The sequence below is a fragment of the Mustela lutreola genome, chromosome 1 (assembly GCF_030435805.1).
Source record: "Mustela lutreola isolate mMusLut2 chromosome 1, mMusLut2.pri, whole genome shotgun sequence".
NCBI lineage: Eukaryota > Metazoa > Chordata > Mammalia > Carnivora > Mustelidae > Mustela > Mustela lutreola.
In genome coordinates, this window is record NC_081290.1 from 147,426,610 (window position 1) to 147,453,017 (window position 26,408).

Below are 26,408 nucleotides of genomic sequence, written 5' to 3' on the forward strand. Positions count from 1 at the left end.
TGAACTGTGGGAGGTTCCTGTGGCGGTTTCGGGCTGCTCAGGCTCCTTCTGTCTCGTTCTGCCATCCTTGACGCACGGTTCCCATCTCATGGTCCAGTATGACAGCCCCAGTGCCCACTACCCCATCTACATCCTAAATAGCAAGGAAGCAAGAAGGAAGTCGAGGGCATGACCCCCTCTGAAGGGCGAGAGATCAGGGGGCTGTGCCCTTCTCTTGTGCTCATCCTCTTTCCCAGAACGTGGTTTCGTGGCTAAGATTACCAGGTAGGGAGACTGATAATGTTTTGTTATGAAGTCCCATGTCCAGCTAAAACTCAGAGGTGCCTTTATTAAAGAAAGAAGAAACCCATGGGTGTTGGAGGACAGCAAGCTCTCTCTGCCTTAAATACCTTGTCTTAGGCTAATTCAAGGTCAAGGAAACCAAAGACTGCTTAATAATCTCAGATGGCCTTTGGTGAGGATAGAGGTCAGAGACTACGATGGCATCTACCATGGTCTGTTTTTCATTTTGGTACATTAATCCTAAATCACATGAGAAGCGGTACTAGGACAGGAGATAAACCACCAGGGCTCAGATCTTAGCTCTACCACTTGCTCACTGAGTTGATTTTAAGCAAGTTTTCTTCCACTCCCTGTGCCTGGACTTGCTTCTTTTATAAATTGCTAATAATGATAACATCTAACGCGTAAGGTTATAATATGGATAATTGAACTAATACATCTAAATCACTCAGAACAGCCCTTCACATAGCACCTTAGACTAAGAGCTCTAAACATTGTTATTATCATGGGGTTCCTGCACCTGACTGATTTCATATAGGCTGACTTGAGCCTTTATTTTTTTGAGCCTTATCTTATTAAGCACATATCTATTAACTTCATTTGGTTTTAAAATCTCAATAAATATGGGTTGCTTTGACCTAATTTTGAGTTGTAACCCTCACCCCCAATAAAAAATCAAAATGTGGGCTTTGACAAAACAAATGAATAAACAGACACACGAAAGGCAGTATCAGACCTATAAATATAGAGAACAAATAGTTGGATGCCAGAGGAGAGGGAGAGAGGGGGTGGGCAAAGTGGGTGAAGGGAAGTGGGAGATACAGGTTTCCAGCCATGGAATGAATAAGTCATGGGGACAAAAGGTCCAGCATAGAGAGTATAATCAGTGGTATCGTAACAGCCTTGCATGGTGACAGATGGGAGCTACACTTGTGAGGTCCCCTTGGTCCTCACAACATGGCTTCGAGTTGTGCAAACTCTATGTTATACACCTGAAACTAACGTAACATTCTATGCCCACTATCCTTTAATAAAAAAGGAAGTAGGATCTGATTTGAAGTGAAGATAAAGCTGAACTGGAATTGATGTAGATTTGAGCTAACTCATGAACCAGTGGATTGCCAGCTTCTTACAATGAAGCCACATCAGTAGACTAGTCAGTGTAGACAACTAATGCTCCAACTGCTTTGTCAATACATAATCTTGCCTCATGTTTGTTAATTTCTCAGCAGCTAGCAGAGATTTCCGCTTTGAGCCAACAAAGTTCACTAAACTTGATAATTTTCTTTACTCCTCATAAAGGAATTCAAGAACTCACAGTAAAAACATGGAAGCTCAGAAGATCTATTAATGATTGTAGTTGTCTTACGTTCTACACTATTTTATATTTCCTTCCCTGACATTGTCTCTTCAGCTCTAATAAGCAAATGAGTAAAAGTAAGAATTAGAATAGCTTTAAAGCTGCAAATGTGTGTGTGTGTGTGTGTGTGTGTGTGTGTGTGTGTGTGTGTAAGAAAATCTTACATTGATGATAGTATAGTTTGGCCCGCAGAACATCCATGTTCATTGTTAGGTCATTTCATACTTTTTCCTAGTGTAAACTCTGAAAGCAGGTTATTGTCTTACCACTATACGAAGTGGTAGAAATGCAAATCGTACATATTGCTGCATTGAGGGCAGGATGTATTTTCTACAGGCCCTATACTCTGGGGTGATTTTCTTCTCAAAGTCCCTTTGGTCCTCACAACATAAAACTTAACAAGATGATTCTCTATCCATTTCATCTTAAATTCAGGGAAGAACGAAGATGATGACTCTATAGCAATCATTATTATTCTACCGACAGAAAATGATCAAGAAAATAATTTCATACAGTCATAATAATGAAAATTATTTAGAGCGACCCATGCCAAAATATTTAGTAGGCTGGCTAGTAAGCACCCAGAAGTCATTTGGGTTTAACAGTACAATGAGAATTTTCAGAGAAATCATTTTCATTTCTACCACAAAAGCTTTGATCTCTTAAAACTCAACATATTATTGTATCAGCTGAAAAATTACTCATGACTTGAAGAGTAATTCAAGAGTAATTAATTGCTCCAAACAGAAAAAGAAGGGTTCCAACTCCTTTCCTCTTTCTTTTTAAAATAAATGAATACAGGAAACAAAGGCATATAAGGAGCTAATGGGATGGAGACTAGTTGCCTTATGTTGGTGAAAAACTCCCATAAAAGGGGACCAAGTCCGTTCTGTAAGCCAGCATTTGTTGGGGGGGCTGCTGTAAGAAATAATCTCAGAAAAGTTTAGGGACTTCGCAAATCTTTCCTTGGCCAGCTTGAACAAAGCATAATACTCATGTGAGAGACCAGGTGAACAGTTGTTAACCTGATAGAAAGATAATCCTCTGGCTATTATTATAGAAGAGTAGTAGAGGGAAAGTCTGTAAAGGTCAGCATGAAGCTTTTGAAAATAATTTTACATAAAGCCAGAGAGTTCACCTTTAAGAGCAAAATCTGTACTTACTCTGTTCTCTAGAGTCTCTTTTCTCTAACACAGAGACTCCTACTCTGACTTGGACCAAGTATGATTTGTTTGTGGGAGACTCTTCAACACCTCAGTGTTTGTTTTGGAATATGAGATCATACTAGGATTCCATTGATTAGTCATCATTGCAAATGTAGTCCCAGAATTGTGTAACTCGGGGATGTCTTTGGAAGGACACCCCGGCATGTCCACTTCTAATCAGCGTGTGTGGTTTGGTTCAGGATCTATGAAGAAGGGACAGCACCTACCATATAGGTTGTTTGGGAAAAGCACTGCTATAACTGACATCAGGTACTTTACCAGAGTGTCTGGTACATCATTAACTCTTCATAGATTTTATTATTGGTGCTATTGCTGTATTTCCTGCAAAGGTGTTAAGAGGGTAAGTGGTGAGATGATTCCAAATCTTTAGGGTTAGTTGGAAGTTCAGTTTGCAAGTGAAGAGATAAAGGGTTCTGCCCACCCTTCTTTCCACCGCCAGGGCACTGCTCCTGGCTCCTACCGCCCCCCTTCCCTCCCCAATCCTCCCCTTTCTCTGCCCCTCAACCAGTGATACCAGTTTTCATGGCATCCTTCCAGAGATACTGTATATACAGACAAGTGAAAACGTATCTGTGTATGCTGTTATTTATTTTTGGAACATGTATTCTTCAGCAGCACTCCACTCAAAAGAGTAAAAACCTTTCATGCTGATAATTAAAGTGGGAAATGAAGTAATAGTCTCTATCCTACATGGTTGCAAATGATAAGTTTTTCTACCCTGTGGAATCAAATGGTTCCAAACTTCCCCACCTAATAGGATATAGAGGATGTTAGCATCCTTTTGACAGGGTGCACATCGAGGCGCAAAGAAGTGGTTCGACGGAGTCACACTGGAGTGGGTTACTGCATTCAGGAGACCATTTTATCTCCATATAGAAACAAGACTATTCAACTAATAGGCCAAATATATGGGTGCCCAACCAATTCTCTTTCACACATTTTTCTATGATTGTTAGTTGACTGGCTTCGAATTGGAAGGAAGTTGGAAGCCTTAGCTGAGGAGCCACTGGTATGAGACACCCTACTCTAGCCCAACAGGTACAGCAAAGAATTGTGGGAAATGACAGCTGCTTCTACTTCTCTTCTTTTTTTTTTTTTTTAAAGATTTTATTTATTTATTTGACAGAGAGAAATCACAAGTAGATGGAAAGGCAGGCAGAGAGAGAGGGAAGCAGGCTCCCCGCCGAGCAGAGAACCCAATGTGGGACTCGATCCCAGGACCCTGAGATCATGACCTGAGCCGAAGGCAGCGGCTTAACCCACTGAGCCACCCAGGCGCCCCTACTTCTCTTCTTTTAAACATGCCTAATGCCCCGCACACATGAGCCTGATCAACTCGTGATTCAGCACTTCCACAGTCTGTGCCTTAGGACAAAAGTGGGTTAGAAGGGCTTACTTAGGATTATCATGGTGCCATAGTAATGCGGTGGTATTATCTATAAGTGATGCAGTGAAGGAAGAAGAAGCAGATGCCGTCACTACCCATAAGGAGCTGATAGTTACTGACATCACGTGGCAGGCACACATGTGTGGTTAACAGCCCTAGTCTAGGTATCATGGTTTGCCATTTGAGTTAAACCTTCACTTTGGAAGAACAGGTGTGCCTCTCTGTTTGAAAACCTTCCCTTTGGAAACTCACTTTTTATCCAGGATTACCTGCCAGGCAAGTATTTGCGGTTTGGTGTTATTCAGTGCCCTGTTCTCCCAAGGATGTTATTTCTTAACAGTAGAAATAACTCAGTGGATTTGATCTTGATAAGTAAAGAGCTTTTCCATTGGCCTTTACAGTGTCGGGTATGTGTGTGCTTTTTAAGTGAGAAATGGGGATATCTCTACGAGTTTCACCTGACATTATCTCCTGAAAGATTAGAATGTGACCACATTTTCAGCTCCGAACACATCAACAGGACCTTGAGGCAAATTCATATGCTGAAAAAACAGCCATACGCTGTTCATCAGAATGTGGCAGCGTTCCAATTCGAGGAGCATTTGTGAGTCCCCATATTAATATTAAATGCAAGAATCTTTGTTCATGCAATGTTAAGGTTACAAATGTGCACATGCCAAAAGTGGGGAATAGCATAAAATAAGATTCTCATGGTGACATCTGTTCTCCACTATAGTACATGTTCTTTAATACAGTGTTCAGTTTGGAGAATGATTAGTTATGCAAAGCCTTCGGTCTGTGGTGTGATTAAGAACCTGAACTTGAGCATGTGGGGAAGCAGGGGGGAGGAGGGCACTACGCTAAGACGGGTTCACTGACAGTCAGGATTTTACTAAATGATGTTAGGCAGTTAGCTGACCCACACCTCAGGCTTTCTTGAAACTAGAAGGAATAAAGTGCCTTCTTTTTAGTTCTCCCTAGTTCACAGAAGGTGAGGCAGAGCGCCGAGGGCAAGTCTCCAAAGAATGTTGAACTTTCATCATCAAAGTTAGTGGTACTGGCTTTCTGTTATGGGGTGGGAAAAGGTACCACAGAGATGCGGACTTCTCCGTTTTGTCTATTTGCCTGTGATTTATTTGAATTTACATCTGTCATGCATCAATGCATATGTTCCCTCCTTTGCCTATAATTAGTGAAATCTTAACCAAATCAACAAATATGTATTGTCTACTATATTTAAGATCTGTGTAAAGATAGAGGAGAAGAATATGCAAGTAAAGTACACAAATAGCACCTACAGGACATATACCATATACAGGACACACAGCTGGAAAGTATTGCATTTTCAATACAGTGGAAGGAAGTGCCACTGTTTGTACAAATCTGTTATTTGATTTTTTAATAGTTTGATTTGTAGCTGAAATATTACAGTTGATATTTTTGTATTTAATTTATTTGATTTCCATTCAATTTTCTTTTTTTTTTTTTTTTTAAAGATTTTATTTATTTATTTGACAGAGAGAAATCACAAGTAGATGGAGAGGCAGGCAGAGCGAGAGAGGGAAGCAGGCTCTCTGCTGAGCAGAGAGCCCGATGCGGGACTCGATCCCAGGACTCTGAGATCATGACCTGAGCCGAAGGCAGCGGCTTAACCCACTGAGCCACCCAGGCGCCCTCCATTCAATTTTCAAACTGAAATGGAAGATACTTTTTTCTTTTTAGATTTTTCCTTTTGCTGAACTACTTTGGAGTTGTATCATTGAGTATCATCTGTTTCTTCACATATTTTCAGGCCAATAGATATTTACATGTTTGGTTTGTGAGCCAAAAATCCATTTTTTATTCTTTCAATCCTGAAATGATTGAATAAAGTGGCTCAGATTTTCCATTTATTTCTGTTTATAATGATAATGCCCTAACTCTCATATACAAGTTCAATTCTTCAGACCCCTTGTCGATAGGGTCTCAGTTTGGAATAGGATTAAATTGACGTTAAGCCTTCGATAGTGTATTCGACAGGGACATTTGTGTTCAAGGCAGCTGATAAGACCGTGTTTTCTTCTGAGACCATAGAATGCAGTGACACTTGCCACCTAGGAGAGAGAAAAATGAAACACATGACCATGGCCTCTGTAGGACCTGGTCCAAATCAAGGTCATCAGCCTATGAAAATCTCCAGGCCAGCCACTGTCAGCCTTTTTCTACTTTGATACTGAGACTAAAGATGCTTCACAAAAAGGAGTGACACACCCCGTGGACACACCCAGAGGGTTACTGTAGGGTAAGGGAAGCCAGAGATGACACACACACTCCTCTAGGTTGAGTATCCTGGGTTCCGATCCTGGCTCTACCTCTGAGCAGCTCTGTGAGAAAAGGCCGATTCCTTAATGGTTCTGAGCTTTGATTTCTCTCTTCTATAAAATATAGATAATAATGAGACCAATATATATTTTTAAGATTTTATTTATTTATTTGACAGACAGAGATCACAAGTAGGCAGAGAGATAGGCAGAGAGAGAGAGGAGGAAGCAGGCTTCCTGCTGAGCAGAGAGCCTGATGCCGGACCCGATCCCAGGACCCTGAGATCATGACCTGAGCCGAAGGCAGCGGCTTAACCCACTGAGCCACCCAGGCACCCCTAATGAGACCAATCTTAATGCATTGTTGTGAAGATTAAATGAAATAATGCAAGCAAAGGACTTAGCCTTTGCAGCATGCCTGGAACAAAGTAAGTGCTAAGTAGACCTTAGCCAGAGATATTCGAACTATTAACAATGATACTATTATGGAGATGGCCTGATATATATTTGTTTTAAAAATAAAATATTTGCCAACCGTGTTACTTGTTATTCTTAGTAACAAATTACCAGGGCTGCCAATCACTATGGCATACTTTCATAGGAAAATACTAACAATCCTTTCCCTTCTCTCCTAGCTAATAAGGTATTTCCTGATCCTGTCTGTGATCCCTAGTGGGGGGGATAAAATCATTAAATAAACCAACAAACAGAAATCTCTACCATATGAAAACACATAACTCTGTTTAATCAAATAGATAGCATTTCTGGGTCAAGAAGAAAAATATTCGTGATCAATGTTGCCTAAAGATGTTAAAGCTGACATCAACTAACATAAATTTTATAAGGTGCTAAAGCCCAAGGTCAAGAGAAAGGCAAAGTAAAAGAGTTATATTTTCTGTTAATACAGAATTGAATAGATTAGGAGCAGAGAGAGAAGACTGAAAATTTGAAACTGGATGTAGTCACACAAGAATATTGCAGTGTCTGGGAGATGATAAGGGCTTTAAGAAAATTTAGAAATCTTTAAAGGAATGGATGATATGATCAAGGCTTGTCCGTAAGAAAAGAGGACTAGAATAATTGAGAATGCCAGTGGATTCCAATCTTAGTGAAGAGAAGTGCAGAATCCCTAGAGGCTTACTTGAATACTATTTGGAGATGGCTGTGACTTGAATTTTAAAGGAAATAGACTAAATATTTTTAAAGTACTCTAGAGGTGTGATGCAGAGCACATCATGTAATTTTAGGAGTATGTGGACGTTAAAATCTTCATCCCTTAAGTCCGAATTTTCATATAGCTTAACATATTCTGCTGTTTTCCCTTAGTTCTTTCAGCCCCACGTCGACTCAATAAGTACATACTAAGCACCTCGTTCAACACCAAACAAGAGAAAAATGGTCCCTCTTTTTGTCCAATTCTGTTTGCCCAGACGATGATAATGTCTTTTTCCCAAGATGTCCTGATATGGCCCCATACTTTCTAATAATTTGTAGGAGGAAACTCTTTCAGAGTTAAAAAGTTGCCATCACCTAATACTCGGTGGGTTAGCTCCACATTTGAGTGCCTGTTTTTTCCTTCCCTGGGAAAAGTTGGAAGAATAGTTATTATAGGGTCTTATTCTGAGGCAAGTGAATGCTGACCTAAAAGGAATTTGGTAAGTAAAATTTACATAATAGGTGCTTGGAGTTTTGATATGCAGCAAACCGCCAGTAGTCAAGAACCAGGAAGGAACAGGAGGAAGTGGGCAAGGGAAATGAGGAGGAAGCTCTGAGTCCTCCAATCTGTCCATTTAGGTCCTGGGGGAAGCGTTTGGGTTGCCCAATAAAGCCCTCTTTAAATGTATGCGATCGCAGATGCTTGTTCTTGATGGTTGGTGAATACAGGAAAATCAAAGCTGCAGCAGATTTGTCTCTGATAAAAGAAACCAGAATGCTTGCATTTACTTCTTTGATCTTACGGTAAAGAATAGTATAATGTAATGAATGGTCAAGGATATGGGCTTTGGAAACAGACAGACTTGGGTTTGCAATGGGCTGTCCCTTGCTACCTGGGTTACCTTGAATTCATTGCTCAACCTCCCTAAGACGCTACTTCTTCTTCTTCTTCCTCTTCTTTTTTTTTTTTTTTTTTTTTTTTTTTTTTTTTTTTTTGTAGAATGGGGTTGATAATATCAGTAACCAATGCATAATGCTGTTATAAGTTTCAATATAATATGTGTAAACTGCATAATGCAATAGTTCACACAATGGTAAATCTGCCATAAACGTAGGCTATTGTGTTCGTTATGCATTATCTCATTGATATACCTTTTATAAACTCTGATACTGTTTTGCCTAACGGAGATAAACTGCCAGAATGGGGTGAAACTAGGTATACAGCCTTTATCTGTTACAGTTATGTTCAGCTTACCCACAGTGACTTAATCAAATGAGCATCTGTATTTGCTTGTTTTTTTTCCCTCACATAATAAGGAATTCAGAAGTAGAGAGGCGAGGGCTGGAGGCAACTGTTTGAGTCTCAGCCTCCTCCTAATGTTCTGCTCTACCAGTCCTTATTAGATGGTTTTCATCTTCATGGCTAAAAGAGGTCTGCTCTCCCTCCATACATCTAAGGAAAAAGAGCCCAGGGTGAATGGCCTTTTTACAAGACTGTCATTTTTTTTCAGGGAGTGGGGGAATGTCGGAGACTCTCTCCGCAGGAACTCCTACCTATGTCTCATTTGCTCAAACTGTGTTTCATGGCTAGCACCTCTCTGCAGTGGAGGCTGGGAAGGCATGTTTTTAATTGGGCACAAAACCTCCTCAAAAATACAATAATTGTAGCTCCGTTACATATCACGTAAGCAATCAGCAGTGTCTGTTACAAAGCCACAAGTAGGACATAGCTCTCAGGCCTAATGGTTTTCTAACGAAGATAAATAAATGTCCTCAACATTGGGACGTTCTGAGACATCTGCTGAGACTTTAAGTCCTACTACTGTCAGGGTCGCTCATGGGTTAAAGCCTCTGCCTTCGGCTCGGGTCATGATCCCAGAGTCCTGGGATCAAGCCCCACGTCGGGCTCTCTGCTCCCGGGGAGCCTGCTTCCCCCTTTCTCTCTGCCTGCCTCTCTGCCTACTTGTGATCTCTGTCTGTCAAATAAATAAATAAAATCTTTAAAAAAAAAAAAAAAAGAAAAAAGAAAAAGGAGATGATCACTGATATATGTATTTGGCAAGATAATAACCAAAGTCCGTTAGATGTGACTCCTGAATCAATATTGTCAGTTTGCTTTTACACTGTAACGTAGAATCAGTCAGTTTGTCATTTAGTTCAACAATCATGATCTTGGTGATGTGACTGTCTCACTTGTTCAGTAAGCACTTGTTGAGGCCTCTGATCTTGGAAATATGAGTGAGGGGAAAATGTGGGAGAAACATCCAAATTCCCAATGGATTTTTTTTTTTTTTTTTTTTTTAAGGTTAAGTTAGGCAGATGTGACAGAGTCTTGCAGTGATGCTCCATGTTTGGATGCGTAGAGAAGTTTCTGGAAATTCTCAAGTTCTATGTGATCAGCCTCACTGGACTTAGGGGTACCAAGTCCTAGCTATTTTTGATTGCCAGAGGATTTGAGGTTCAGTTTTCTTCTATTGATTTAAAATGCCCTGCACCCCCCTCCCAAAAAAAAAAAAACAGATGTACACCCCCCTCCCAAAAAAAAAAAAACAGATGTAGGAAGCATTTATGATTCTTATTCTTTACCAGCTTAAGAGATTACCGGCCAACCAGTAAGAATTTCGTTGAGGCTAACTGTTGCCTAGTACTAAGCAAAAAATGTCGTCCAACTTTTCTGTTGATCCCACGATGTTTACTAAGAACCAGTTTCACAAACCATTCTATAGACTTTGGTATTGATTTCTCAAGGCTGAAAGGAGCCTGAATGAGAGTGTGGGGCAATTGTTTAAGTTCTTTGGGCTTTAGTTCCTTAAATGTAAGAAGAGGACTTTGGAGAAGAGGATCTTTAAGGTTCTTCCATGACATAAGGTTTGGGGCAGGATGGAGCCTTCATAACTGTGGAAGTCTTGATTCTGGTTCTCAACCTTCATTCTGATAAAAGTTGTGGGGTTCCCTGAAGTGGTAGAGGACCTGGAATTTATGCCTTGGTTTCTTCCTCATGGAAATATAAGAGTTGGATTTGAAGGAATCTGAGCCCTCTACTTGATCTAATGTTCTATTGAGTAGAGTTTGGTAGAACTCCCTCCCAAATTCTACCAGCTGCATTTATTCCTTGGAAAGTTTTGGAGAAATGCTTGACGGGTTTCATCTTCCCAGGGCCTGTGTGTGGACTCTCCCTAATTGGGGTAAGCAGTAAAGTTTGAGATTCAGAAGATCAACTGAGAACTCTTGTGCCTGAGAAGCACCACCCAGTGTTTTTATTTAATTGGTGACAGACTGACCAAAACGATCAGTAGTTCTGCTGTCCTGTCTGTTTGTTGAGCTGACATCTTGACCAGCAGAAAATCCCACACTTTGGGAGAGTGTTTGAAACGGTCCTTAAAGGGGATTTGGTTACACCAAGACCTGCAGAGAGGTGACCCTAGGGAACCTAATAAATCTGGTACGACCTGCCAAGTTACCCTAAGTTGAAGTGACCTTTAAGAAGGGGGGGAGATTAAGGCTAGAGAAGAACTGCAGACACTAGAGCAGAGATGTCAACTCCCCAAGAGTCCTTCACCACAGCTGACTCCTCAATTCACAAGCAGCTCTCAGAAGGCAGCAGAGCTCATGAAACCACAGGATGGAGCCCACAGGGCCAGGATCTATCCAGAGAATCACCTATCAGGATTCTGCCTCTAAATACACAGGATTTCAGAATTTCACTTGAGATCAGCCTTGAAACTCAAGGCTTGACAATGAAAGAAAGAAATGATCAAAATACCATCTGTCATAATGGAAAATGCAGGCGGCCCCAGAGCCTCTTCCTCCTGCAGCAGCCAATGCAGATTTAGTCAATCTGGACAGTTCTTTATGCGTTGAGGTCACATTTTGGCCAATCTTTTGCTTACAGTTTTAACCAAATAAAGCCTTCTCCTCTCCGCCTTTCTGTTGCCAAAGTCAGGTTGCGAGATGGTTCTTTGAGAAGATTGTTTTGGCAGGAGGTACAGAGATCTTCTCATACAGCAAAACACACCAACAAAGCAAACAGTTTAGTCGGGGACTAAATGGTGTTCGAATGGAAAAGAATCAAACTCAAGTCCTTTCCTTTGCCCTGCTTGTTCTTGTTCTTTTTTTTGTATGGTTTGCAGGGGGTGGCAGGGTGGTGGGGGTGGGTTGTTTGGTTTTCTTACCAAAAATGTTCCCCAAGTATCAGTGAAAGGCCCAAGGGAATTTTCGTCAGGAATAACTAGTTTACCTCAGACGGAAATGGCTTTTAGGATTTTCCCATCTGATCTTCCTCTTGTTCCTTCTTTATTCTGACTCTCGACATACTACAGTTTCTAACTTCTCTGTGGCTGGAAATATTCTAGGCTGACACTTTTAAGAAAAATGGAAAGAAATCCTAATGTCTGTGAATTGTTGCTAAATCTGCACATGTCCACTTGTAACCAAGAATATTAAACTCAGAGCCAAAGAACAGGAGGAGAAGAAAAATCCCTTCCTTGTTTGTTGTAGACTTTGGCATTGATCCCATAAGGCTTGGAGGAGCTTCAGTGAGCCCGTGGGTCTGAAGTCTCTGCTCTCCCAGAGTCATGAGCCGGGTTACCTGGGGTAATTCATTTCTCTAGGCCTCAGTTTCCTTAGAAGTAAAAAGAAAACATTGAAGGAGAAGATCCTTAAGGTTTCTCCCTGAACTTGGGGTAGGATGGAGCCTTCCTTTCTATGAAAACCTTGATTCTGGTATTTAACTTTTTTTTTTAAATTCTTTTATTTTTATTTATTTATTTGACAGAGAGAGATCACAAGTAAGCAGAGAGGCAGGCAAAGAGAGAGAGGGGGGAAGCAAGCTCCCCGCTGAGCAGAGAGCCCAATATGGGTCTCGATCCCAGGATGCTGGGATCGTGACCTGAGCTGAAGGCAGAGGCTTTAACCCACTGAGCCACACCCAGGCACCCCTCTGGTACTTAACTTTGTACAAGTTGTGTGGTGCCCTGGGGTGGGAGAGGGCTTGGTATTTATGCCTTGGTTTCTTCCTCGTGGAAACGAAAGGGATGGATTTGAAACAATCTGAGTTCTGTACTTGATCTAATGTTCCTTCGAGTCTGTCAGACCCCCTCCCAGATTCTAGCAGCTGGATTTATTTCATGGAAGTTTTTCAAGAAACACTTGCTCAGGTTTATCGTCCCAGGATCCGCGCGTGAAATGAAACGTGTCCTCTTAGATCACTAGGTCATAAGTGGCACGGTATACCAAACTGGTTGTTAGACCTCATCATTATGAATAAATCCCACAAACGGGAAGAGCGGAGACCCTCGTATTGGGATTGCTAAGATGGTGACTCTCCTTTCACTCGGCTCTTGTTTTTCTAGCTGTACCATGGGGATAAAAATGCTTGCTCCTATATGCGTTATTTACTTCAGGTAAAACAGAAACCGGTTTAAGAAAGAGGGAAAGTCCCAAATGACATTCAAGACAAAAGCCACAGGTGGGGAATTAGAGGGGAAAACAACTGATCAGATAAAACTGAATAGTCAGGAATTTGGGGGAAAAATTAATGGATATCTAAGGAATGAGAGCCTAAGACGATGAAGATAAATAAAATGCTTTGTAGGAGACAAAATCCTGGGAGACTCTCTATAAAAAAGATACCATTAGAGGAGGATTTTGCTATAAAAGAAATGAAGAAAATCTTTATTCACAGCTACTTAAGATAATGAAACAAATGCTAAGGGATATGGGAATAAAGATGAAAAAGAGCAAAATGTTTTAAAATAATACCATATTCCAAACTGTTTCATGACGATGAACACTTTAAAAGCGGTAACTAGTATGTGGAATTTTCTGCTAAATGTTATATTTCAGTAAAAAGTTTCATACAGCAGGGGTGCCTGGGTGGCTCAGTGGGTTAAGTCTCTGCCTTCGGCTCAGGTCATGATCTCAGGGTCCTGGGATCGAGCCCGCTTCAATCTCTCTGCTCAGCGGGGAGCCTGCTTCCCCGCTCTCTCTGCCTGTCTCTCTGCCTGCTTGTGATCTCCCTCTCTGTCAAATAAATAAATTCTTAAAAAAAAAAAAAGTCTTATAAAGCAAATTCCTTATGAATCTAAAAGAGACTAAGTTTTTTGTTTTCGTTTTTTTAAAGATTTTATTTATTTATTTGACAGACAGAGATCACAAGTAGGCAGAGAGGCAGGCAGAGGGAGAGGAGGAAGCAGGCTCCCCACTAAGAAGAGAGCCCGATGCGGGGCTCGATCCCAGGACTCTGGGATCATGACTCGAGCCTAAGGCAGAGGCTTTAACCCACTGAGCCACCCAGGCACCCCTTGTTTTTTTTCTTAGCAGAACAGAAGAAGATAATTGAGGTGGAAATGAGCTCAGCTAGCTGTGTGCTTGTTGCTCTAACAATGAATGTGAAGAGTTCTTCATAGGGTGCTGGGATTCTGGGTTAACCAATCCACAAGCCCACCAGCAAGTTTGTCTTAAAAAAAGATAATCTTCTGGCTTGTTGTTATTGGGAGGAAGTAAGGCTATAGAACCTTTGGGGTATGGCTCAGACTCACAGATATGTTCCTTAAATCACAGTTCTTGGGTTGAGGTTAAAACGCCTATTCAAAAGGCAGATAGCCTTATTTTCACCCTGAATTGGCCTTAAAACTTAAGAAACGCTATCTCCAGGCCTCAGTCTTACCCACTATAAAAGAAGAACAGTGTTTATCCCCTGCCTCACTGAGATGCTGTCATTCAGTCATTCATATAGTCAACATAGCCACATTACACCCGTGTTACATATCAGGCACTGTGCTAATAATGACGACGCAGAAGTCAATCACGTCCAGCCCCATCCGCTCCAGGGGGAGGGGAGCCCGAGAACGCATTTATGGAGCGCCCCTGCCTGTTGGACTCGCTGGCTGCTGTACATGAAAACGATAGATGTAATACAGAAGATATGTCAACAAATAACAGGGAAGGTGGTGCAAGGAACGCATTCACAAAAGTGCTTTGGGACTTTTATGGGAATAAAAGGGGAAGGGAAGTGAGTTATTCTGTTTGGGGAACTGGGGAAGGCTTTACCGAGAAGATGAAATCTGGACAGCACTGGTTGTACAGAAGTGCGGGGATGGGGCGGGGCCTCTGGTGCGGGGTACAACTGATTCACAAACTACTGAGGGCCTCAGAGGGACTGATGTGTTTTCCAAAAGGGCAAGCGACTCTCTGCTGAGCGTTTGGGGGTTGGGGGTGAAGTGGGGAGCTGAAGGTGCGCGGTGGTTGTAGAAGGATTGTGACCCTCTTCAGGAGGCATTCAAAGGAGCCTGGTCCGGAGTGGCCATTGGAATACAGGACAAGATACATCCACTCTGTGCCTCCAAAAGACCATTCTGGAACCAGTGAGGCGGGCTACTGGTGTGGAGAGGGGCTGTTCGGGAGGCTTTACTAGCAACCATGGTGAGAGGTGATGACTCCGTTCAGGCAGAATTGAGATCCCAGAAAGATCGTTGAGATCTTTTGTTTGTTCGTTTCCAAAGTTTTTTAAAAATCAAATAATAGAAAAACTTTACATAAAAATATGTCAATCTTAGCTTCCACAATGTTGTGCACACACACACACCACACACCCATCGGAACATGAACTCTTTTTGTGAAACTTGTGGCCTGTGATCACGGTGAGAGCCAGACCAACTCAGGTCCCAGGGTCCCAGGACACGATGGAGCTGGGTGTCTGTGTCTTAGGAATCAAGATACTCACTGGGGCTGTCCCCACAGGTGTCTCCCGGATGTAGGGTTACATTCACAGATACTAATGCAGGCCTATGAATCAGTTTTTATAAATATTTCTTTATCAATAGGCTCACAATGTAAATATCATAAAATTTTTTTTTAAAGACTTTTTTATTCATTTGAGAGAGCATGCGCCAGTGAGAGCAGGAGCAGGGGGCAGGAGCAGAGGGAGAAGGAGAGGCAGGCTCCCCGCTGAGCAGGGAGTCAGATGTGGGGCTCAGTCCCAGGACCCTGGGATCATGACCTGAGACGAAGGCAGATGACCAACCAGTTGAGCCACCCAGGCGCCCCAGCATAGTGAAATATTTCTGGTAATGGTCGATCATCAAGAACAAGAGACGGAATGTGCTGGCTGTTCTGGCTTGCCCTTCCAGAGCCTAGGACTGGCCGTAGTTGACAATTCTCAGGGGTAATGGGGGCCAATCCTGCTTTGGAAAGGCAAACCACACACATTCCCAAGCGTGTCCGTGCTGGGTGCCCATCCATCCCATTCAGATCTCCACCTAGAACCAGACTGATAGCTTTTGGGGACTGACTGGATGTGGCAAAAGAGAGGGAGGGAGGGATCCAAAAAGATTCTGCAGCTTTTCAAGTGGTATTTGAGGGGCCCTGTTTTCAGGACACGTGGAGGAATGGCCCGTTACCCGGTGCTTGTTTTGTCAAAATAACGCCCCCCTTAGCACCGCCTGCTGATCCCTGGAGCCTCACCTCGCTACAATTTCCAAGTCTGTTGTGGGCCCACTGCAAACGGGCTGTGGTTCCTTGTTCCGGCCTCTGAAGTGAAAACGGGTGGCTGCTAGAAATGAAGACAGCAGGCCGGCGGCAGAGGAGCTGGCAGAGGAGCTGGCAGAGGAGCCGGTGTAGACAAGGTTTGGGTCCCAGCACTGGTCTGGTCCTCATGCCTCTAGCCGCTTCACCGTGACTGGACGGTGTTCTTCCTGCTTTAGTTACAGCAAATATCCATAGTTTTAATAGTTTTCTAAGGCTTGTAGAGGGAATTGGCGTTCTTATGATGCTTCAGCTTCTTAAGTGTGTAACTAATACTTGAAAGAATTATTAGGAGACTACTTTACTTTTAATTGCATCAACATGTTTGGTATGTGACCCAATTAATTCATTCTAGTTGTGAATGTTATTGGAAGACCCTGTGCCCTCTTGACTTCTCCTTATGATTATGACTGGTGCCCTCCTTTGAAGCACCATTTTGATTACACACTTAAAAGGAACCACTAAAAGTACCCTCTCATCGCTGCGTGGCTGAATGGCCACTGCTTGCTTGGGTTCAAGGACAGTCATCTAAGAGTGGGTCTGGTGTCCTCAACAGCTTAGTGGCCAGGACCTCCTCCCCACCACCACCACCATTCTGCCCCTTCCTGCCCTCCCCCCCACCACCAGGGTTTTAGTCACATGGTCCTGCTTTCGTAAGACTAGCTGTTCTCCCTGAGACCCAAAGAGCTGTGTTTTAACAAAGATAAATCAATAAATGGGCCTTATCAGTGTTGGGATTGCAGGCAGGTGCCTCAGAGCAAACAGGATTGCGACCCCCCCCCACCCCCGCCCCATCCTTCCCCCCCCCCACACACACACTTGTATTGGTTTCTGCTCATCCTTAGATTACACTGTCTGGCAAATCTGCATTCAAACAAAAACTGATCCCGCCCACTCACCCAAACACAGGTGGAAGTCTGTATCTGGGAAGCAGTTTTGTTTGTTTTTTTAAGATTTTATTTATTTATTTGACAGAGAGAAAGATCGCAAGTAGGCAGAGAGAAAGGGGGAAGCAGGCTCCCTGCTGGGCAGAAAGCCCAATGTGGGGCTCGATCCCAGGACCCTGAGATCACGACCTGAGCCGAAAACAGAGGCTTAACCCGCTGAGCCACCCAGGCGCCCCGGGAAGCAGTTTTAACTACATTGTGGGAAATATAGTTCCCTCTGCTGAGGTCTCTGTCTGGTGGTCTGAGCATTTGCATCCATGTGGATCTTATGAAGAGTTCTTTCTGCCATTTAATTATCACCACTTGGCATCGGGTTCTATAAAGCAACATCTAGTGCGCTTTAAGAAGGTCCACGATCATTTACCGAGGTTAAGGACAAGCTGTCAACTCAGTAAATTGTCTTGTTGTTCAGAGCGAGACCTTCAGAGGCCTCTTAGTGGCCCAGACAAGGGTCCTCATCAGCATGTCCTTTCACTCCTTTTTGATACTCTGTCACCCATCTCCCTGCATCACTGTAAAAGTTACGTTTGTGCAGCCCATTACAGTTCCTTGAGAAGAAATACAGCTGAGAAAATCAGAGGGAATCCTGTGGATGATGATGGGAAAATAAGAACTGTTATTTAAGGGAACAAAAGGATGTATTAATGTCCACACATCTCAGTCGTGGCTGTGAGTTATGTACAGGTCATCCATGGCACTCATCACTTTCCCTAATAGAATGAGACCTCTGGGGAAACTTTGCTCATGCCCTCCTGCCTTATGGAGTTTTATGTGGAGTAGTGTCTGTGTCCACTGAGGTTGTACCACAGACAGGCTGGCTTATAGTAACAGTGGAAATCTATTGTTCTCAGTTCTGGAGACCAGAAGTCCAAAGTCAGGGTGTCAGTATAGTTAAGTAAGGGCCCTTACCCAGGTCCCAGACTGCCTACTGCTAGCTGTGTCTCTACGTGGCAAAAGGAGCAAGAGAGTTCTTGGATGGGGGGGGGGGGGGTCCTCCTTTTTAAGAGCACTAAGCCCACTCATGAGACTCACCCGCACCACCCACCCATGTCAGCCCTGGGGGGGATTGGGCATTAGGGTCTCACATATGAATGGGGCAGGGGGAGAGGGGGCAGGGAACATCCATAGCAAGTAGGATGCAGCTGTCATCACCAAGTCTATGAGGTTAGGTTCCCCATGAAGGATTTGGCACAACCCAGAACGTAGGGCAAAACTTTACTTCATAAGGGTGCCTGGGTGGCTCAGTGGATTAAGCCTCTGCCTTCGTCTCAGGTCATGATCTCAGGGTCCTGGGATCGAGCCCCACATCAGGCTCTCTGCTCAGCAGGGAGCCTGCTCCCCCCCCCCCTCTGCCTGCCTCTCTGCCTACTTTTGATCTCTGTCAAGTAAATAAATAAAATCTTAAAAAAAAAAATTTTCTTCATAAAGGACAGTGGAAGTATATTTCCTTCAGGGGATCCAACTATTTGTTTTCCTGTCAGAATCCGATGAGGCACTCTTTATTGGCCATCCGGTGGCAAGAGTGCGCATATCTGGGGTTTTAACAAGCCACGCAGCCATTCGCCCACTGAGCGAGTGTTGAGTACCGACTCCATGCTGCGCTCAGTGCTAAACCGAGCGGCCAGCCTACTACAGGCCTTGGTTGGCTCACCTTTAGTGACAGAGAGAGAGAACACCGGAGACTTGTCTCGAATTGGAATCCATTTGCCACCACATCCTTCTTGGAAACTGGAAATGAACACGAAGACCAGAGATTACTGGAACTTACTGGCAGTTACCAGGCACATTCTTCAGAAGGAAGCCTTTGTTAAAGTCCTGATGAATGACAAAAATAAAATTTGTTCACGATGTCTTGTTTACCCCTGATGATGCTTTGCTCTTTTGGCCCAGACACAGAAAAGATAGTACTAGAGGCAGGAAATGGATTGCCATCCTGGAAATTCAATGACCAGCTTTTCCCGTGTGATGTGTGTGGGAAAGTGTTCGGCCGACAGCAGACGTTGTCTCGACATCTCTCACTGCACACAGGTGAGTCAGGAACTCACGCGGATGCCTTCTGCACTCCGAGTCACCGGCTTCTCTCTTCTCGGGAGGTTGAGTTTCTCTAAGAGAGTTTTAACAGGTGGAAGTGGTGGAAATGTTTCTATCCCGACCTTTCAAACCACGTTATCTGGCATGTTCAAAGGCGACCCTGGAAAAGGTTTTTATTTGTATTGAAAGGAGGATTGATGAGGAAAGAGAGACACGTAGGTGTATCCAGGTAAAATTCTGGAACTCTAAGAAACATACCGCTCTCATCTTCAGGGTGCAGGGGCCGGGGCTGCACCCCATCTCATTGGTTTCATCCTGGCGTGGTAAATGGGAGCAGCAGAGGGACAGAGCAGCTGGTGGGAAACAGTTGCTATCTTTACCTTCACGTAATAGTAGAGAAATGTGCTTGATTCTGTGTGTTGCAAAAGGGAAGGCAACCAAATTAGGAAAGGATAAAGGAGGAATAAGTAGTAACTTAATGCAACAAAAATCAGTTCCTTCTCCCCCGGGAGAAAGAACTGTACTTTATCTGCACCGTGGGGCTCCATCCTGAACCCCGCCAAGCCCCAGGCCACCAGCTCTTCAAATGTGGGGGACCATCTACGGTAAGAATGATGATGCCTTACATTTTGTTGGAGGAAAACCTCATTCCTCATTCTTCGCTGTGAAGTAGATAAGAATGGTATTTTGTAAAGCCAAGCCCAGTAATACAGAGGAAGAATCAGTGATAGAAAATGCAGTTGCTCTTTGCTTTTTCTGCCACCTTTGGCCACCTTTATCTGCACCACTGAAAGCAAAGCCTGCTCCTTTTACTATAATTTGCTTGATGAATCAAATGAATTCAGAATGCCACTCTGCAAAGAGTTCTGAAACATTGTCAGTTTTATGAGAGGGTTATCATTAAGAAATTAATTGCAATTTTTAATTTTATTTAAAATGAAAATTTCCCATTCAATTATTTCCCACGAGTCATTTTTCCCCTCTTTGATTTCATTAGTTTTTGATATCTTGGCTGACCTAGGCCTGGAGCTTAGGGAAAATGATGGGGCTTCTCTTAACACCAGACCCAGGAAGGCTGTGTGTTCCATTCCCCTCTCCCCAGCTAAGCACCCACCCTCAGCTGACACTTGGAAAGCATGTGCGCGCACACACATGCACACACACACACACACACACAATATTCTTTTAGCCCCTGTGGGCCTCCTCTGTCGGGAAGAGGAACCTGTGGGTGTCTAGGAAAAAGCAGATGGTCCAGTTGCCTTGGGACCTGACTTAATCTTTGATGGCACTCGTAAATACAACAGTGACCTGCTGAATAAAGACTTTTAGATACTTAGAATACCTTGGGGTTCTCCTGGTCCCCATTTGAAGTGAGATCTGAGCCCTCCTTTCCTGGAGAGCTTTAAGTGGTCGCTTGCAAGGTGTTGGGTATTCATTTTTAAGAGCAGTTTGGGTTTTTCCTGTCGCTTCCCCCTCCCCCTCTTTTCCCCCTCCCCCGCAGAGGAAAGAAAATACAAATGCCACTTGTGCCCCTATGCTGCTAAGTGCCGGGCAAACCTGAACCAGCACCTGACTGTGCACTCGGTGAAGCTGGTGAGCACGGACACGGAGGACATCGTCAGCGCTGTCACCTCTGAAGGCAGTGATGGGAAGAAGCACCCTTATTATTACAGGTGAGGGGTGAATGGAACGGTGCCCAGCTTTCTCAAACACTTCCCGCCCAGGTGCTAGGGCATGTGTGATGAGATGCCTCTTCTCAGTCATGGTGCGAACATTCGTTTTAACGTTGGCTTTGCTTAGACTGAATCCAGAAGCTGTGCTGACTCCTCTCTTGGCCTGGGTGGCCCTCGTAGAATTAATTGAAAGGGAAATGGTCTTGGAGGTGGCTCTCTCGGGTGGAGCTCTGGAGAGCGACAGGGGTCCGGGGGTTATTAGCTTTTTGGTTTGTGCAGCTGGGAAGTTTCCACCTTTGTAAGAGCACCTTGCTGCTACCTGAGAATTGTCCTACGGAGAAAAAGAGTAGGAAAAATAAATCTGAAAACTGGGGAAATCGCCCTGAAAGCATTGCATATTTTCCCTTGGGCTTACTGTTTTCAGTACCTGGAATTTTGTGTTTCCCTTCCACATTCAACCATGAATCCATATTTGATTTGGTTGCCATAAAATTCCCAGGGTCAGCATCTTGCCCAAGGGGCAGACTGCACAGATTGGTGGAAACTTGCTTTTGCGAGAAATGTCTCCATGGATGGGTGGCTTCTATCAGGAACTGTCCCAGACCAGACTTGGTCCTGTCTGTGGTGCCATCCGAGGACCCCTGTGTGCCTTCAATGGCTCCACGGAGGGTTTCCAGAGCCAGAGAGAAGCTCACTGGGTGTGCTGGGTGCCCCGAACTCACCAGTGTGCCAGCACCACTCATACCTTGGCAAAGCTGCCCCACATCTGTTTGCCCAAAGGAATCTGTAAGGTGAGGTGTGGCATCTGGAATCTGTAATTTTTAATTAACTTTATGATGATTTAGCATCGTTATGGCATGGATGGAATTGTGGCCTTATGCCGGCACTTAATCCGTTTGGCGCGGTGACCACTGCAGAGGCATCCCGAAAGCCGAAGAATTTTTTCTTTTCTTTTCTTTTCTTTTTTTTAAGATTTTTATTTTATTTATTTGACAAACAGAAATCACAAGTAGACAGAGAAGCAGGCAGTGAGACAGAGGGAAACAGGCTCCCTGCTGAGCAGAGAGCCCAATGTGGGGCTCAATCCCAGGACCCTGAGATCATGACCTGAGCCAAAGGCAGAGGCTTAACCCACTGAGCCACCCAGGTGCCCCCCGAAGAATTTTCTAATGCAAAACCTTTTGGTGGGAGAGAATACATGTGTATAAGAGTTTGGTTTTCTGAGTGGACCGCAGAGCATCACTCTTCTCTCTCCGTTTTTTTTTCTTTTTTGTCGTCCCCTCATATAGTTGTCACGTGTGTGGATTTGAGACCGAGCTCAATGTCCAGTTTGTCAGCCACATGTCACTCCACGTGGACAAGGAGCAATGGATGTTTTCCATCTGCTGCACGGCCTGTGACTTTGTCACTATGGAGGAAGCAGAGATCAAGGCTCACATTGGCACCAAGCACACAGGTGACCATCGCTGTCGGTCTCTCTCTCCTCCATCCTCCCAACCACCCCAGAGTGCTTTCCCACCTGGCAGGCGTGTCCTCCTCGCCAGGCAACACGACCTCTCATTCCTCTGAGGGAAGGACTTGCCCAGGGTTCGCCTCATTTAAGGCTCTAGCTATTCTGGTTAGCATGTTCCTTTTCACGATGTTGACACTGTCACTTCACCATGCAATTATCCTCTCACAAGTGAAGGCTACAGACGACACCAGGGTGGAGTCGTTAAGTGAGAATGAGGAGGAGCCTCTCCACTCCCCGCTCCACTTCTCCCATTTGGTGGTGCTTACAGATTACAAGTTGATGTTCCTAACTGCCAGCCCTAGGGGTTGGGTCAGCCCCTCACGTCATTGGTACTTGAAGGATTTGGGGAAGGGGAGTTTCCCAGATAGTTGTGCTGACCACGTGCTCAGCCCAGAAGGAGTTCTGCGTGCATTAACCAGCCGCCTTGGCTCCGTGGTGCCAATAGCAATAAAAGCTTGCTTTTGTTATACGTTGAGCAGCTATGACTTGGAGGTCTACAGAGAGCCCTTATGCTGGGTGAGAAGGTGCCATTTTTACAGTCGGTTATCTGGCTCTAACCGCATTAGCTCTGTGGGCAGCCGGTGAGCTGGGAAACCCAGGTCAAAGACAAACTAAATTCAGCATTTCTGGAGTGGCTAATGAAGGGAAAGGCCAACCTCTCTTCCATTTCCACTGGATTTTCTGATATCTTTTTTTTTTCCTCTTTTCTGTGACTCTCCCATTCTTCTAAGCCTCTCCATCCCAAGTATGCCTAAGCCCAGTCAAGAACCTTTTCCCCAGGCCATAGCCCCTCTACCACCGCCCCACTTCAAGGAAACCGTAGAAACCATAGTGGCTGGAAAGCAGTTGGATTTAGAATCACTTAATTGTCATCGATGGAAACTTCACATTCACAAGTAACCAGTGCAAACACACTCAGGGCCACAGGGAACACAGAGATCTTGTTCCCTCTGAGGTGGTGGGGCTCCTTGTCTACCTAGGAAGAATATTCCCATTTGTTAGCACAGACAGCAAGAGTGAAATGCATTAAAGAAATTGCTTTTTTAATACAGTAGAAGCCTTTAACACTGCTGCTATTAGGGAATAAGGTTATAACCTTTTTTTATAGGCTTTTTTTTTTTAGCCAGAGAAACTAATAGAGTTTGTCTTTTTTTCCTTTTTTTTTTTCTGTAAAGGCCAGATAATGAAAATTCTAGGCTTTCAGTCCATACGGTTTCTGTCACTACCTTCATTGGAATGAATTGGAACTTGAATGTAATGTAAACAATACACAAAAAAGTGCGCCCGGCAGTGTTCCAATAAAACTTTATTTACAAAAACAGGAGGCCAGATTTGGCCAAAGGACCCCTTTTAGAAGCTAATGGTCTTCAAACAGTGGGTGTTTGAATATGCAGAAGGTGCCCAAGAGGCAGAAGATTCTCTGATTCTGTGGACCCTGTTCTCTGATGTGATTCACCTGTCATAGGAATGGGCACTTTGATTTCAGTGCCGTAGGAAATCTGCAGTGCCTTCTTGCATGTTGCTGCTGGTCTGAAGTGTTTGAATTTGACCCAAGATATGTTGATCTAAATCTGTTAATTAATAAGCTGTATAATTACAAAATTATGATATACAGCAGTATATATGCTATGTGATACATATTATACTATATATCCCTGAGAATAAGAAGCTTATCTAAGTTGCCATTGTCTTTGGAGCACCTGGACCAGTGCCTGAGCCATGTATAGTTGGGAGTAAATGTTTATCTGGTGAATATCCATTCATGTGGAAGCACATTTACACACATCTGTGTGTGCTAAGCAAGAAAATTATTCCAACATGTTCCTTACTGAACCCTGAGAGTCTACTGACTTAGGTATATAATCTACTCTATATGGAAGAAGTTACTTGGGATGGAGGGAAACACACTTTGAATTCTAGATCTTAGTTCTGGACTCCATGTTACCATAAATAGCTTTGCAAATGTGGAAACTCATGTAACTCCCCTGGGCCTTCATCCATTCCTTGACTTTTTGAATATGCAGAAGGTGCCCAACAGGCAGAAGATTCTCTGATTCTGTGGACCCTGTTCTCTGATGTGATTCACCTGTCATAGGAATGGGCACTTTGATTTCAGTGCCATAGGAAATCTGCAGTGCCTTCTTGTGCTAGACGTGAAGTCGGGGTCCACAGGATGAGTGTTGTCTCCCACAGAACCCATGGACTTTCTATATTCCTTCCTGGCTACTCTTACCCAAGGCACACTTGTGAGCAGTGCGCTGAGTGGGTGTCTGAGGAACTGCCCTCCGTTTAGGTAGTTTCTTCCCAGTGACCCCTCCTTACCCTCTCCCTCCCACTCCCTGGCTTCTTGTGTCTGCAGAGGACATCAGCAAGGGGAAGATATTCCCTCTGGTGCTCCCACGTCCTCAATGCAAATTTCGCTGCTATGTTTAAATGTTGCAATAACAGCATTGAGGAACCTGAATAGCTGTTTGGAAAATACACCCATCAGTTCTTTACCTCACATTGACACCAAAATAAATATCAGACAGCTTACATAATCCCCCTTAACAAATCAGCCCTAGAAAAGCTTGAAGAAAATAGAATGTTTATCAAACTTCCAGAGCGAGGAGGATTTGTGAAAGCTTAAGTGATTCGAGAAATGGCAAAAGAAAAGAATCAAGAGATTTGATGCATAAGACTATCTTCTTCTATCTGCAAAAGAAAAGGAAAAGAGAAGGAAAACAAAACCAAAAAACCAGTCTGAAAAATGTGTTTGTGAAAATGACAAAGGCTGATATATTTACTGCATAGAAAATTCATATAAACTGAAAAGAAACCCTTTAGGTGTCTAAGTGAAGAATTTACAAAGGATATAAACAGTGCACAATAAAAGAAATAAAAGCTAACCACTCGACATAAGGAAAAATATTCGACCTCTCTAGTTATCAGATTAAAGCTCAAGAGTATCTTACATTTCACCGATTGCAGTAGGAGTGTGTTTTACAAAAAAAATTTTTTTAAAAAAAGAGTGTTTTTTACAGCATTACCCACAGTCATTGGATGCTGCTGATATTTTTATGGCCATGACCCTACAGAGTGGGAGAACTTTTGAAAACTACTTAAGTAGTATAGACCAAGAGGCTTGAAAATGCCTGTAATTCAGTAATCCTTCTTCTGGGAGTCTAGCCATAGGGGGAAAAAGTCAACCAATGGAATATTAGTTTGTTTTTTTTTTTAAGTTATATATGATTTGTGACTTTCTTTTTTTAAGAATCGTGTATTTAAGAGTGAGTGCTTGTGCAAATAAGCACAGGGAGGGGCTGAGGGAGAGAAAATCCTGAAGCAGACTCCCTGCTGAGCACAGAGCCTGGCTCAGGGCTGGATCCCACCATCCTGAGACCATGACCTGAGCTGAAATCAAGAGTCAGTCACTCAACCAACTGTGCCACCCAGGTGCCCTGAAATACTAATTTTCACTTAAAATTTAATTTTAAGGAAATATTTAGGTAGTGGAGGATAAGTCTACCCCATGGATGTGATGTATTTTTTTAAAGATTTATTTATTTGAAAGAGAGAGAAGGAACATGTATGCAGGAGCAGGAAGAGGGACAGTGGGAGAGGTAGGGAAGCAGACTCCCCACTGAGAGGGGAACCTGATTTGAGGCTGAGATTATGAACTAGCTGAAACCAAGAGTCAGATGCATAACCTACTGAACCACCCAGGCACCCCTAATACTGTCATTTAAAATCATTAATTCAGAGTTATTTTCATAAATTTTCTGAGAGCCAACTATGTGCCTCATATATAAAACAGCATGGGAGAATACAAAATGTCAATGATTGTTTTTATTTATAAATATTTTGTGTTATATTTTATAATAATAATAATAATAATGTATTCTATAATGCTTGCAATGAGCCAGGCATTGTGCTTGATGCTTTATATATAAAAACCCCCATAACAAACATATGAGGCTGCTGATATTACACCCAGGCACTAAATTAAATCCCTTGTCTTAAGTCATTCAG

The 26,408-nt window shown here is 43.3% G+C and overlaps 1 protein-coding gene across 7 annotated transcripts in view; it reads left to right on the plus strand.

Moving 5' to 3' along the window:
* ZNF827 (zinc finger protein 827) overlaps nt 1-26,408 on the plus strand; it is a 169,169-nt gene that overhangs the window by 130,359 nt on the left and 12,402 nt on the right. For all 7 annotated transcript variants that reach the window (XR_009354147.1, XM_059176105.1, XM_059176119.1 and 4 more), the window contains exons 9-11: nt 19,071-19,208; nt 20,713-20,884; nt 22,174-22,340. Coding sequence is in view for 6 of the 7 variants with exons in the window: in XM_059176105.1 (XP_059032088.1) it covers nt 19,071-19,208; nt 20,713-20,884; nt 22,174-22,340 (477 nt within the window). In the remaining variant the exon portion in view is untranslated. The remainder of the gene's footprint in view (nt 1-19,070; nt 19,209-20,712; nt 20,885-22,173; nt 22,341-26,408) is intronic.